Source organism: Chrysoperla carnea, chromosome 1 (assembly GCF_905475395.1).
Source record: "Chrysoperla carnea chromosome 1, inChrCarn1.1, whole genome shotgun sequence".
NCBI lineage: Eukaryota > Metazoa > Arthropoda > Insecta > Neuroptera > Chrysopidae > Chrysoperla > Chrysoperla carnea.
The window spans coordinates 41,220,221-41,236,321 of NC_058337.1; the positions used below are offsets into that span (position 1 = coordinate 41,220,221).

Genomic DNA, 16,101 nt, shown 5'->3' on the forward strand with positions numbered 1-16,101 from the left:
TCTCATTTGTATGCACAGTTCTTAATTTTGGTATGATTTTAAAGCTTAAAACCCGAGGAATATTAATAGTTTTTTTTTATATAAATGATAAAACGTTTTTAAAAAGCAATTATTGACTAAAAAACCAACATCTATTACGATTTCTCCATGTAAAAAGGTAATAATTAATTTATTGTAAACCGTGCGGAGAACCGACTTGAAATTTATACAGAAGGCCTATTAAATACTCATTGACACACAAAATTTCAGTTTTTCGTTTTGGTATCGAACACCTTAACTCCTTTTTTATGACAAAAATATTAATATATGGTATCGAAAAAATTATGTTTTGAGTTAAATTAAGTCCAAGTCAACCAATACAATCTGAAATCATTGTACTAAATACAAATTTCTCTGACTCTCCGTGAGATGGTCCTCTTATTTCAGCAATAATTTGACTTGAATTCCAAGTTATTGGCAAAACGTACAATACCTATTAGTTAAATTAAATCATTTCCAACGATTCGGTTTTTATTTCACAATATATTGGTTAATTAAAAAACAAGTTTTTGTATAAATTGTATTTTTATTAAGAATAATATTATTATTACAATATTTTAACATTTACGTTTGTAATTTTTTTTTTTTTAATAATTAAAATTCTAAATGAATTTTTTTTTATTCATTTATTCATATTTTATTAATTCGAAACAGAAAAAACATCAGCTTTATTTTTTTAAGTTTTGAAAATTCTTACATCAATTAGAACATTAAGTAAAAAAACATAGGTATATGAATTTAAAATGAAAGAGAAATGAAATCAACCTAAAATTATGTACGATAAATTCTACCTAAATAACTGTTCTCAATAAGATCATTTTTACTAAAAATTAAAAAAACTGATTTACTAAATTTATTTATTTGAAAATCATTGGTATAAAAATGAATTTAAAGTTTCTGAACAGGTGTGAATTTATGACAAATGCTTGATATTGCTGGGCTATATCTCATGGTGTGCAGAAACTATTAAATTTAATTAGATTAAATTACCTCGTTAAAAACTTTTCAATTGCTAATTAAACTATACACACAAACATAAAAAGAAAAAAAATTTAATATTGACAAAAATATTATAATTCATTTATTATTTTTATTAATCATCACACAATACAAATTAAAAAGTTTTTTCGAGTATAAACGAAAAAGTAATAATAAAAGGTTTTTATCAAATAAAAGAATCATCATGGCACGTATTCAGAATATGGAAAATACAATTCCAGTAATGGCTTATAGATAATAAACGGAATTACAATTTGAATATGAAAATACCCCCCTTTTGAGAAAATATTCTTTGTACGTGCCTGATACAATAAATTGGTAGGTATGATAATTATATGGTGGGGTGATTATGTACGTCAATAATATTAAAACAGATTATTGGCATACATTTTGATTTTTTGTTTGTTTTTTAACGATTATAAGATAACGATACATCATTCGATCGACATTTGTTGAACACCGTTCTAAATTATTAAAATGATACACAATATATTCATCTATTCATTAATTAAATGTTTGATGAAAAATAATGGCATTCCTTAAATAAGTTTAATTAAATTTAATTTTTATTTCATGTTTTTTTGATTATATTTTGAATCCATAAGCGTTGATTTATTTGTTGTAATTATTTTTAGTCTTAATTGTTTAAGCAGGTTGCGTGTGAGCCCCTTTCTTTCCAATAAGTGATTTGTGGATGTGAGGTATAACACCACCACCCGCAATAGTGGCTTTTATTAAACTGTCCAATTCTTCATCACCACGGATGGCTAATTGTAAATGACGTGGTGTGATACGTTTTACTTTTAAATCTTTTGAGGCATTACCCGCCAATTCGAGTACCTGTTTAAAACAAAACAATAATGAACTGTCAAATTTCAAAAATCTTGTTTACAACAAATATAAAAAAATTATTAATTGAAGATATTTAAAATGTTGAGTGTTAGAAAATTTCACTATTTTAAGCAAAGTTTTAAAGCTTTTGGGTGGTATAAATATGCATGTAAACAATATTTTGGCGCCAAAAACAAATTAAGAGAAACAAATAAACTAAAATTTTATAGCACCGATGTTAATTGTAGAAAAAATATGACAAAAAATTAATTGAACGCTATTAATTAGTATCCGAATAATAAATATATATTAGAAATTCAAATAATAGAATTATAGAAACATATAATTTATTATGATCAGCGCCATTTTGAAATGACGAATATCTTACCTCAGCAGTCAAATATTCCAAAATAGCAGCTGAATAAACTGCGGCTGTAGCTCCAACACGTCCATGGCTTGTTGTTCTATTTTTCAAATGTCTATGTATTCTTCCTACTGGAAACTAAAATCAAACATATAAATTAAAAACATAAATATAACCTAGATTTTAAAACAGACATTCGCATTATATGAATATCATAAAATGACATTTGATAAATATACACAAATTGTATGAAAAAATTAATATGTATTAAAAAAAAAAAGTATAATAACAAACAAACCTGTAATCCAGCACGGGCTGAACGAGATACAGCTTTGGCCTTCGCTTTCCCGGAATCTTTACCTGCTTTACCACCAGCCTAAAAATTGGAAAAACATTATGAAAAAAATTATTCACATACATGAAAATTGGTGAGTGCATAGTTGAAACATTAAAAAATGCATTCAACATTTTAAAATTAATATTAAATATAAATTTACCACAAAAAACATTTAAAAAACTTACCATTTTAATACGTGTTCAAGTTAATACCACTGAAACTCACAGACTATAGCGTGCCCGCCAAACTAATAACGAGTAACGGACATACGCACTACCATGTGACCACGACCAACCAATCAATAGTCTCGTTTCATAAATTGGTAAATACTTCAGAGCGACATCTATTGATTTTAAAATTGAACTAGAATACTACCGGCTTGGCTTCATTAAATTCTAGCGTCCATTAATTTAATTTAACAATTTTTTTATATTTAAATAACTAAAAACAACTAATATTTATCTCAAATACGATATTATTTTCAACCACAACTAATATATCAATTTCAAAAAATAATTTATTTAAAATCCAAATAAGATGTTAAATACTATAATTTATATTTATTTTTAAAAATTAAATATGAAATTCTCACAAATTATTATATGGTTTATTGATTATTAATTTGTCAGAAAAGGAATATTGTTTTTGTTGGCCACCTTCGATTTCATAGCATGACAATTAGATAGATACAGCCATATAAAGCTAAACGAACTAATAATAATTAATAATTTAATAAACTACACAAAGTTCAATTATTATTATCATTATTACATTTTTAGCATTTACTAATAATTTATTCTAAATTTAACAAAAATCGATTAAAAATTAATTTATTGAATGTAGATCAACTCACACCAAAAAAATTTAACTATCTGAAAATCCTAATGTCTAGCAAAAAGTATATTTTTTCGATTTACGAATAAAATATTTTAAGAAAACCAATTATTTTTGAAACTCAGTGAGTTTAGATCAAAAAATAACTTTATAATTCGATTTTTCAATCCATTCCATTGTAAATTCTAATAAGTATAAAAAAAATGACATAGATTACCGTTAAAAACGGTTAAATAGAAGTTGATATTTAAAAAATAAGATACATATACAGGGTGTACCGTAGAAATATTGATATCTTGTTAACCGTTGTAGGATTTACCAGAAAAAACAATCTGTAATTTTATGGTGAATAAACACTCTTTAAAAGCTCTGAAAGTTTTTTAATTAAATATATTTTCATAATTTTTCATAGATGCTTGCGTGTAAGGCTGTAACGTCGATATTAATATAAAATTAAGATAGCCTTCCTTAACCTCAGAAAACTACTACCAAAACATTAAAGCATTCGTGTATATTATGTCTTTTTTAACGGCAGTTAAAAATTTGATAGAAAGTGTAGAGAAAAGTTGCGGAAATGATTTAAGTATCAAAGTGATCATTCGATATATATTTCTATATTACCCGACCCATGCCATTTTCCTGTCTCATCTATAAAAAATTCCATTCCCAAATTAAAATTTTTATATGTTTAATTTTAATCAGTTGCCTTAAAATTATGAATTATGAAATTATGTGTTTTAGTTTTTTTTTTTTTAATTATATATTTTCTATGTAAAAACGGACAAAAAACAAACTTATACCGCTCTTTTACAGGAATCCCGGGAAAACTGAATTATATATCAGAAGGATTCCAATGCTTTCTTTGATCAAAAAAATGTAAAAATGAGTTCATAATAGATCTATACTTACTTATATTTTATAGTAGATGTACACTTGTTCATCCATGGAGATCTACTTACATCAAAATAGGCTTTTGTCCACTAAGAATAAATCGGTTGGATAAAAGATTCTAATGAATAAGGGAACATCCATAAATTACGTCACACAAATTTCAGGACTTTTTAACACCCCCCTCCCGCCCTTGTCACAAGTTGTCACATTTCAAACAGCATCCCGATTCTCACATTTTCAGTATAATTGCCTGAAATGTGTGTTTTTACACAAAACGTGTCAAATATCCATGGTCAACAGTCATCAAGATCAAAAATCAATAAATGTCAACAAATTCGAAACAGCTTGAACAACTGGTTAGCCAGTGAATATGTGTTTCACAAATGGCTGCAATTACCACATTTTAAATATTATGGATGCATATTGTTGGTTCTAATTATGCAGGGTAGAGGTAAGGAGGACAATATTAAATAGAGATCAAATTAAAAAAGTGTCTAAAATAACAGTTCTAAAATTGATTAGAATGGCGCTTGTGTAGCAAAAGGTGTTTTATGAGAACTTCTTACCCGGGCCTTCTCTAACACTCTAACAACTTGTTTATCGATCTTTACTCTTATATCTTTTCTTTTAAAACTTACAAATTTGCTACACCAGCGCCAACAAGTTTCTGCATTACGTGGACACTTTTTGTATACAGAGATCATTCTCCTTATCTCTACCCTTTATAGTTCTAATATTATGGACCATATTGTTAATTCAAATTTAGGGGATTATTCCCCTAAATTTGGGATTATTCTGATGTCGAATTGGCCATATTACTCATAAAAATTTAAAACTAGACTGGATTACCATGACAAAATTTGAAAGTGAATTTAAAATTGATTATAGTAGTTTTTAAGAAAATATACTTTGGATCAAATCGAAGTGTAGGAAGTTGTTTAAAAAAAGATGAAGATTCAAAAGTAGAAGGTTGAAGCGAGCTAACAAAAAAAAAAAAATACGAGACTGCTTAAAGTCAAATTCGTTTGAAACTTTACGAAAAGACTCTGAAAAAAACGATTTTATAGGGAAAAAATCGTATTTTGTCATTTATTTTCTCGGCTTGTATAACTCGTTCTGAGGAAATTCGTTCTGGGCTCAAAATAATATTAAGCCTCCGTACAATTTGCGAAAACGCAAAAATGGGTGCTTCGGAAAATATCTTACGACAATTTTTAAAAAAATCTTTTTTTTGTTAAGATTTACAAACTGTAACAGTTGATCGACACAATACTGGGCAATGTAGGTATTATACATTATGGTTTGTTAATTCCCGTTTTTCTTTGGGTTTTCACTGTTTCAACATATCTCTGTGTCACAAAATCTGCACTAGTTGATTATCCATATTTATTAAATCACTAAAAATTCTAAAGTTTTGTTGAAAGGTTGCCACATATATATCACCAAATAGTTATGATAAACTATTGTATTATCACATTTTAAACAAATATATTTTAGAGAAAAAAGTATGGTCCCTTTTTTATGTAGAGGGTTTAGAACAACTCTTAACGAAGAAAATGCTTTTTTTTAATTATCGTAGAATGTTTCGCGACCGATCGCGCACGGCTTTACCGAAAGACTTACTTTTCCATTTTCACAAATTTTGGAGAAATCTATATTATTTTGCATCGAAGTTTTTTACACATAGATACCATTTAAAGCTAAAATTTGAAATTAGAACGAATTTCTTGTGCGTCACACAGGCCGAGAAAATAAATGGTGAAAAACGCGATATTTTGGCGATAAAATATTGTTTTTTAGTAAAGTTTCGAACGGATTTGACTTTAGTGAGTCTAATGTTTTTGATTTTTTTTTTTTTTAATTTTTCTACACTTTTATTTTTTTCTAAAGTATATTTTTTTAAAACTATTTTTTCTCCTTATTATCCCGTTAAAAAACTGAATTTTTTTTAAATACATGAGGTATATTCTGATGTATTTACGGAATTACATGCTCCTACGAGGCAACTAGATAATTGGAAGGATGCAGTAATGACCAGTTTTTTAAACGTTACTTTTTTTCAAACTTTCACCTTATTTAAGAGCATAAAATGACATAATTTGATTATACAATTTTGTATAGAGTAAAACAAATGTATATTTCAACTTAAAAATTTTATTAAAAAATATTATTTACATAAACTCTCTATTTTAAAAAATCTATGTGTTTATAAACTAAAAATTTACAATTTACAATTATAAATTTGGCAGTGTTAGCATTGTAATTATTATTTTAGCCGTTAATTAGCACCATTCATTCGGCATACTTAAAAATCTTATACATATTTTTAGAAATTACATTTATTATAATTAATGAATTATTATCTAGTCATCATCGTCTTCGTCAGGATCATTGTTGAAGTTTTTACATCTTTCCTCCAAATCTCCCTAAAAAATTTAATTATAAATTAAGCAAATATTTTAGTTTTTTGTTTTTTAATATAAAGGATATTGGAAAAGTCATGAACAATGTAAAAAAGGTAGGTAGTAAAAATAGTCAGAAGACTATTTTTCTCTTAACAATTAGTTTACAGAAACATTTACCTTCAAAATACAAACTTTGTAATGTAGAATCATTAAAAATAAAAATATCTGTAATAAAACTCCCGAGAAAGATGGTTAAAAATAAATTTTGGCAAATTTTATTTTCCACACTTAGATTTGTAAAATTTCGATTATACGCGAGAAATTATCGAACTGAAAATATTACTTAATAGGATTAACAAAGGCTTAAGCCTTTTACTAATTAGTGCATGAATGAAATGTCGGATCAAAGAACGTCTAAGGACTTTTAGTTTTGCGGTATGATTCCCTATCCACGCCGTTTTTGTTTATCCATGACTTTTGAGACGTTTTGTAAAATTAATTAAATTTCTTACTGCTTCAAGTTGTAAACATTTTCCCCATTCATCCAATGTTATTCTATGATTGTTGTCATTATCACAATTATCCAAAAATGGTGCAATACAGTGCTCTAAGCTAAGTAAGGGTGCACGTATTGGGAATAATTCATGGCGTGAAACGGCTCTAAAAAAGATAAGATAAATTTAAATTAAAAAACAGTCGAAATTATGTCTAAAAAAAGTTTTCAGAAAAGTTATTTCATTTCAAGTGGAAGTAGTTAGTTTTTCTGTTATCAATAAGTGCCATAAAAATGTATTTAAGCTGTGAAGGCTGTATTGCTTTGTGGTCATGACGTCAATTGGCTGTGTCATCAAATACCCTGATATTTAGTATGATAATTCCATTAGATATGACAGATAGAGAACGCTAGCCTGTAATATTCCAATAATATATTTTTTGATTTTTTCTCATATAGTTTTATAATATTCCATGTTTGAAAACGCTTGTTTATATTTTCCCTGGAAAGCACTCAAAACCAACTAAGAAAAAGTTCTCAGTTTTTTAATTTGAATTGAATGTTAATAAAAAAAAGAAATACAAACTTGTCTCCATCACGATCCAAATCACACCATTTCCAAATAGCAGCATTTGCCCATTTACGAGTATGATTTGTTTCAGCTTCACGTTTCATTTTTAAGTAGTGGCGATTTAACTCTTTACGTTCAGCTAAATCAATCATAATGTTAAATAACCAATCACGCATACGCCTTGGAAAATCTGCCATTTCATCAGCGGTACATTCCTACAAATATTAATTAACAAGATAAAATATTAATTGGAACTAGAGATAATTTTCACTTTAATGGGTAAGTGAGAAACCTCCATAACTGGAACTCATGCTGAGGCCCCAACACTTTGGCACTGAATTATCTCTGTTAGTAGGACGAAACAAACCTCTATATCTGGGATTCGTTGTTTCGATCTATAACTGAGACAGCGAGTGAATTTTATATACATTAACCTCTGTAACTGAGAACTGAAATAACATCGTTTTTGTTTGTTTACTTACTTAATCTGATTCTACCCGCAAATTCCGCACACAAATTCCGCAACTAATTTTAAGCCTCAATGACCTTCACTTTTAGTTTTGCTTTACCAGCATGTGGATGTTTATTTGAAAATGCCGAAACGAAGGCTCAAATCGTTATCAGTACGTGAAAAACTGAAGTTAAAATCAGTTTACGAAAGTAGGAAGATACGCGATGAAGTCTGTGTCAAATTTAATGTGCCAAAATCTACTCTTTGTATGTGTGTGTGTCAAGCAACTTCGTAACAAAAACGTTCCGGTAAGTGGACCGATGATTAAATAAAAGGCACAAGATTTCACGCGAAGGCTCAGTATTTATAACTTTTGTAGCAGTAATATGGATTGAGTGGAGGAAACCTAAAATGATTTAAGAATAAAATACTTACAGGCATTTCACGACATTCTCCGTAATAAACAATATGAACGTGTTTATAATCATCGCTGACACAACGTTCATCACCGGTGTTACAATAACAACGTTGTTGATGTACTGCACAATCAGAACCCATCGTTTCATTGTAATTTGTACAAACTTTACGACGTGGATCATCCTCTTCAGGACATACTGGCACACATACACAATGTGGTTTATTTTCCTCATTAATATCACAGACTTGTCCAGCACTACATTTTACATTCGCACACGGATCAAATTGATAAAATGCATTATCATTTATTTGTTGTTCATAATGTTCAGCTTCGGATAATTCTGCTTCTTTTAATGCATGCTCATTTAAATGTATTAAATCGGCATCGTGCCATTTTTGTTCATCTTCTTGTAGTTTTTTTTCATGTGGATGGTATTTTTTATGCTTTAATTTATTATGTTTATGCTGGAATTATTAAGAAATTATATCGTTAGAGAATATAGAACCAGGACAGGAATCGCGAGGTCTAACATCAAAAAGCTTTTGTGCAAAAATTGCTCAACTTTTCTTAAGGTTTTGCCATGCTGTATTGGTTTCTAAATTATGTTAAAAGACTGAATAAAATAGGCATTAATATATAACATTTAGATAAATGATCACATGTATTGAAATTTTCCTGAATTTGAGATATATAGATATATACTAGCGCCGCCAAATGAGTGGTTAGAACTAAAAAAGAGATCTCTATATTAAAATAGCACAAGCGTTGAATGGTTTTATTTAGTACCCTGCCACTCATTATGAGGCGCTGTTTTACGTCATAAATTTTATTTTACGCGATATAGATCCTCTATCTAGTTATATAGAGATCAGTGAAAATAGGCTTCACATACATTATTACGTCAAATGCAGCAATACAGGTATATTGGTATTGCACAATTAAAGAACAAAAATTCAATTTAAATAAAAATTATTTTAAGGACTGAGAAGCTTTGTGATAACAACTATGTAAGATTTTTATTCGAGAAAATTAAAGTATAACTTTATTATTATTCTTACCTTCTCTGCTGAAACTTCATCGAAAATTAATGCCCCAATAATTAATACTATCAGAAATTGATACTTCATTTTATCTGAAATTTTTACACAAGATTATTATTTAATTTATTTCTTTATTTCTAGTTTTAGATCGTTATACTCGTTACGAATATCTTACTTAATCTTAATTTTTAATCTCTATTCCTATATATTATAAATGTAAAAGTAAGGATGTTTGTTTGTTTGTTTGTTACGATTTCACGCAAAAACTACTCAATGGATTTGAATGGAACTTGACAATAATATAGTTCAAACATCAAAATAACACATGAGCTATAATTTATAAGAATATATATAAAAAAATTATATTTATTGTTTTTACATTTCATAAAACAGGATGAAAGAGATACAATTTATGGACATCTGTTCAACCGGTCATCACATATACATATTACATTTAAAAAAAATGAAAACTGATTATTTGATACAACAACCGAACGAGTGTACTTTTGATAATTGCATATTCATTGAAAAGTTTAAAAGAAATAACATTTTTTACATAATACAAAAAAATTGTTTGTTTAACGGTTAGTTTTTTTACTCTTTATTTTGTTCCATTTTTTTAAGCAATAGTTAATATGTTTCTAAACAAATTTATTTTTGAAGTGAAATTTTGTTTAGGCCCGTTGAACACTTTTTTGGGTGAACAAAAATCATGGAACTCGTCATTGTCACGCGTCACGCTTCATACATACCAATCAATGAAGTTAATAAACATAGAGGCATAGAGCACACTTAGTTCTAGGATGGGTGACCGCTTGAAACCACTGTGTGTTGTTGTTTTTTTAAACTATTTATAATAGTTTTTGATACACACGTTAATAATTTCAACTTATAAATTATGAAATTTTAATTATTTATACTATAATTAATTAAAAAATAAAAAATAAATAAAAAAACACATTTTTTCTAAGTTTTAAGTTTTCACTTTCATCGACAGCCCCCATGACTTTTGTCTTGATCTTTTTTTGTAAGAAGTATGTCTGATAACCTTAGTTGAACATATATCCATAAATTTTATCTCTTTCACCCTGTTTGTTTCATATTATTTTATTTACTTTTTAATGACCTTTGCCAGTTATTTGATGACGAAAACGCGACGAAGCCGTGGATAAAAGTTAGTAATTTTATATTTTTAAAAGTATATTTATTTGCATGGATGTTTGTGATTCTATCATTCCGAAACTAGTAATAGATTGGGATGAAAATTGCACATGGATGTAGTTCATGTACTGGAATAGAAAATGCTTTGTTTAACATCAACATAGAGGTCATGAAAAGCAAAACCTAATTATGCTTGATTTTGAAAATATTATGGTTACCGCAGTGATAGTGAAAAGAAATTTGCCACTTATAACACGAGCGAGTTTGTATGAAAGGTGTAATCAATAATTTTCAATGAAAACTACGGCGTAATAGATTTTTTTCGAAATATAAATCATAAAAGATCCTTAGATAATATACTGCGTGTGCCTAAATTTATCTAAGCCGCCGATTGGATAATATTCCCAAAAAGATAATTTTAATCAAAAATTACAACATCTTGTATCTAGAAAAGAAGGCTTCCCCGGTTTATTGAAAAATTATCATTATTTTAACGTTTTTAACCACTTGCTGAAATTTTGCTGTAATAAAATGGACAACTCTGTATAGAAACAGAGGGCAAAACCCATTTTATTTTGTCAATTTTTATTATAGAAGAAAGTTGCCGTCCAGCGAAGAGGATTGGATAACAACTAATAGATAGATAATTAATTGATTAGCTAAAATTCGCTTTTGTAACTCAAATCCCCCAAATAATAAAAAATTGTATATTCATTTATTTTTATTGCTAATTATAATATATGAATAATCAAAATTATTTTAATTATTTAAACATAACTATAAAAATAATTTTATATATATATATAAATGATGATAAAATTATATCCTTTTTAATTGAATTAACTAACACATTACGTAATCATCTTGTATTGTATCTAGAATAATAACCTACTTCAAAAATACTCAAAATTATTTTAAAAAATTTCTTATATTTTAAAATCGATTTATGATAGAAGAATGCCAAAGGTCTGAAAAGGTCTAGTATTTTATAATAAAATAACTAGCTATATCGACGGTGGCATCACTTTTAAATTCATTATGTAACTCAAAACAGGCACTGTCATGAATCACTTGCGATAAAACAAAAATTTACACTAGTAAAAAAAGTCAAAAACTAAATTAAAGATACTATACTTTTTAAGTGAAGACCCAGAAAGAGGGGAAGAGATAGTCGGTGCAATTGTCCTCTCCGAAAAGTAAAGAATTTAAAAAAAATATAGCTTGTAGCCCCTAGCCATGATACATTTTTGGAAAGTTTCTCCTTTCTTAGTCTCCGGTTTGGATAAAAATCGTTTTCTAGAGTAATTTTGACTTAAAAATTCAAAAATCGAGCTTTTGAAGATGAGAAACGATAGGCCAATAGAGTTACGGATTGTACGTGTTGTTCAATTGTTGCAAATTTTTGCAAAAAAAGGGGAAAAATGTGTTGATACTATTCGATATCGAATATAACTAGAAAAAAAACATTTCTTAAACAGCTGCAGATTTCAAGAAACTTCAAGAAACATTCCGAGTTTTAATTAGTGCTTAACTATTCTAAAATATTCCTAGACAGTTTGAAGCTTCTCATACACAACTTAAGGCAAAGTGTGAACAATAAATTTTCACTACAAACTCTCAACTATCTACCAACACATTCTGTTTGACAAAAACAAACGAGCAGCATTACTTAGTTTATGTCCAAAGCGTAATTTAAAAAAGTAAATACATATACTAAAAATATCTTGATTTTTCTTTATTTCACCATTGCATTATTTACTTTATGCTCTGAGCATTACTAGTACAGTACAAATTTAATTAATAAATATACTACATACTTCCTTAATTTCCCATCGCTTCCACCATTTTATTAAAATAAATTTAAACACCCCGTCCAACCTACGTATGGATGGTCCTATTTTTATGTAGGTATAAATAAGACAATCCATAATCATAAGAAAGGGCATTGAGTATTTTCGAAGAAAAAGCGGCGAGAGGGCGCAGTACATACAAACACTTAACATCAACCGTAATCATAATAGCATTTATTTGTTGATTTTATTTTAAAAAGTATATTGCACATCATCTCTGATAAATTTGTCGCCAATATTATTATTTTGCCTCTAATCATTTTATTAATGAAAAAAAAAATTATTTTGATAAAAATTTTAATCGGAAATTTTTTAGAGCCATAATGACTAATATGGATGGATCTTTAATTTAATCAGGGTGTAAAGTATGCATAGTACACAGACCAGGAAATGAATTTCATTTTATTAAGGAATACTAGTTTTAGTGCTCCGCACCAAAATTATAAAACTTTGCGAATTAAATCCTGTATTGCTTCATCAATTTATCACAGACAATTTTTGCATAGCTATTTAGAAAATATATGAGTGGTTTGCTCCAATTTACAATTGAATACAGATGTATTCTGATTAGTGATGAGTAAAATATTAGCCTGGAAAATGCAAGAGTGTAATAACACTGTTGTGTTTTTTATTGTGTTATGCATTGGCGTAAATTTACGGCGAACAAAATTCAACATTCATAGAAAGAAAAAAGCGCTTTTACAGGACTGAAAAACCAACCAATCTCTAAGCTTTTTTATTATCTTTATTAAGTGAAATTGCATTTTCGATAAAATATATAGTTTTCGAGTAATTTGCGAAAAGTTGATGAAAATCATTAATTTTTTTCAGCTAAAGAATAGCATTCATAATTTTAACAATTTCCAGGTTTATTTAATTTGCCAAAATTTCCTCTGTCAAAAAAAGATCTGAGTACCTAGAATTCTGCTTGAGTAAAGTTTTCTATTTTAAAGCAGGGTGTAAAGTGAAGAAAACTGCCATCAAGCCACCTCTATCTATTATATTAGCTAACTAGGCACACATTTCATAAATAGGACTCCCAAAAATAATTTGAAATTTATCTACGGGTTCTAAAGGTCACGTGTTCAATAACGTGCCATTTTTAAAATTACGAAATAAAAATATTTTTTTATTTTGTCTGTTGATATCATTAAATTATATATTATAATTTTTTTAAACAATCCGTGACCTTATCGCCTTTTATGATTCAAACAAATCTTAATTTAATTATTACAGAAAATATAGGACAAATTGATTACCAAAAGCGATTTAATTTAAATTGATTTATTTTTATTAAATGAATTGAATTGAGAATGCACTTTAATTAGTACAAAATTTCTTAGAACTCAAACCAATAAGTATGGCATCTTATTACGATAAAAAATAAACGACAGATAAGATTTATAAATTTTTATTTGCATTGCTGTTTTCAATTAAATAAATATAGTGTAGGTTTCATCAAACATGTGGGCATCAAATATATTGTATCATTCTTTTTTATTCATGTCAGCTTTTCCGTTTGTATGATAAACAAAAATATATCACATACATCCACAATTATTATTTACATAATCAACTATATTTTGTTCAATGAAATGTCTTTTATTTAATGAATGTTTTGAGTAATATTTAATATTTTTATTACTTAAACCATATGTAGCGATGACTTAATCGATTCGATTTACTTGACGAATGACGTAATTTTTAATATTAAAATGCATTTGTTAAAATAATTAGTTTTGTAAAGCAATTAAATATTTCTCACATCTTTCCGATATGAAAAATGCTAACTATTATTCATTAAATCCATAAATCCCAAATATTTAAAAAAAATATATAAGTAATATATATTGTTGCAAATAATGACTGCTTGCCACTCAACAATAGAGAAATTTTAAACAGTATTAATTTGATTGTATTGCAAAAGTAATACATATTTATTTTAAATTACTTAAAAATATCGAACTTACCGAATGACAAATCCAATTTAACAAAGTTACAACTTCTTTATAAGTTAAAGAAGTTACACTTCTTACCAAGACAAATCACCAAGTTGAACTAAAAGGAGATAAGTAACCGGTGGTATAACGACTACTCTTGATCAAGTGTTAAGTCTTGTATTTATACCGTGATGTAATAAGTGCATAATCTAAAACTAAATATATGTAGTATACATGATAGCTCCAGCACAAACAGATGAGAGTTGGGAGGCTGCATGACTCTAAGATGTTTTAAGTGGGAGATATTATTCCAGTAGGTACATCATGGTTGGATAATGTTATTGAATAAATCATTACTAATTTTATTTTACATATAATATTTGTAATTAATAAATTAAACCTTAAATATACATGCCACTTTTTTAACTAGACATAATATGCTCGAAACTCGAAAATTAAGTTTTATACAGAAAAATGTTTTTAAAAAGAATTTGTTTCTGGTAAAAGACAAAAGAAAACTTTTAGACAGATATTTCTTATTAAACAAGTGAAAACAAACAATTGATTGAGTTAATTGTTGAAATACCATGTATAGACAGTGTTGATTACTCTATCACATTACACATCTACCTATACATGTCACACATACATAACTGATAATCCCATATTAATACATACTATAAAATTTACATCTAATCTGTGCCCTCGAGAGTAAACAGGGATGTTTACAAAAAAATGTTTCAAACAAAAGTTGTTTATTTTTTTATAAGAAACATTTTTTACATTTAATAACCTTTTGTTCTATCTCTAACGGTTTACAAGATGGATCCTACGGATCCAAGACCCAATTGACCTATGTTGCTCATTTACGAACTCGACTCACTTTTTACGTCCTGAGTGCGCTGTAAAAATTTCAGCTGGATATCTTTTTTTGTTTTTAAGTGATCGTGTTCACAGACGGACGGACGCATGGACAACCGAAAATGGACTAATTAGATGATTCTACGAACACCTATACCAAATTTGTTTTCGTAGCATCAATATTTTTAAGCGTTACAAACTTGGGCCTAAACTTAATATACTAGTATATTTCATATATACATGGTATAAAAAGTAACAATTGTTGTTCGAAATAATTTTTCAAAAACCCCAGTGTGTCAGAATTGAATTTTCTTGCGTAACTTCTACAAAATCTAAGCGCTTTTTGAACCAAAAATATTGGCCTTTTTTACCCGACTGCGCGATGCAAAGGAGTAGATGTATGCATGCGTGTATGTATGTATGTATGTGTGTTACTTTGTGGCAGACTATAGACCAAACGCGTGGGGGCTAAGTTTGATGATTATTACGGTCAATCAATTTGTGTTATAAACTTGAGAGGGTCATAGAAGACATGGCAGTAAGGAAATTTTTCTAGCAGTCGCCAAATTTTCCCTATAAGAGCGCCACATGAGCTGAATATTAAAGTCGACAATCT

The 16,101-nt window shown here is 28.0% G+C and overlaps 2 protein-coding genes across 2 annotated transcripts; both read right to left on the reverse strand.

The window, feature by feature from the left end:
• Nucleotides 1–1,164: 1,164 nt before the first annotated feature.
• Nucleotides 1,165–2,910, reverse strand: LOC123291063 (histone H2A.V). The gene is made up of 4 exons (XM_044871502.1): nt 2,756–2,910; nt 2,532–2,609; nt 2,258–2,371; nt 1,165–1,878 (listed from the first exon to the last, which is right to left on the reverse strand). The coding sequence occupies exons 1-4, from the start codon at nt 2,756–2,758 to the stop codon at nt 1,684–1,686; spliced, it is 390 nt and encodes a 129-aa protein (XP_044727437.1). The 5' UTR covers nt 2,759–2,910; the 3' UTR covers nt 1,165–1,683.
• A 3,612-nt stretch (nt 2,911–6,522) lies between these two features.
• On the reverse strand, nt 6,523–14,800 carry LOC123300859 (SPARC). The gene is made up of 6 exons (XM_044883516.1): nt 14,655–14,800; nt 9,692–9,765; nt 8,651–9,097; nt 7,780–7,979; nt 7,213–7,360; nt 6,523–6,721 (listed from the first exon to the last, which is right to left on the reverse strand). The coding sequence occupies exons 2-6, from the start codon at nt 9,758–9,760 to the stop codon at nt 6,659–6,661; spliced, it is 927 nt and encodes a 308-aa protein (XP_044739451.1). The 5' UTR covers nt 9,761–9,765; nt 14,655–14,800; the 3' UTR covers nt 6,523–6,658.
• Nucleotides 14,801–16,101: the final 1,301 nt, after the last annotated feature.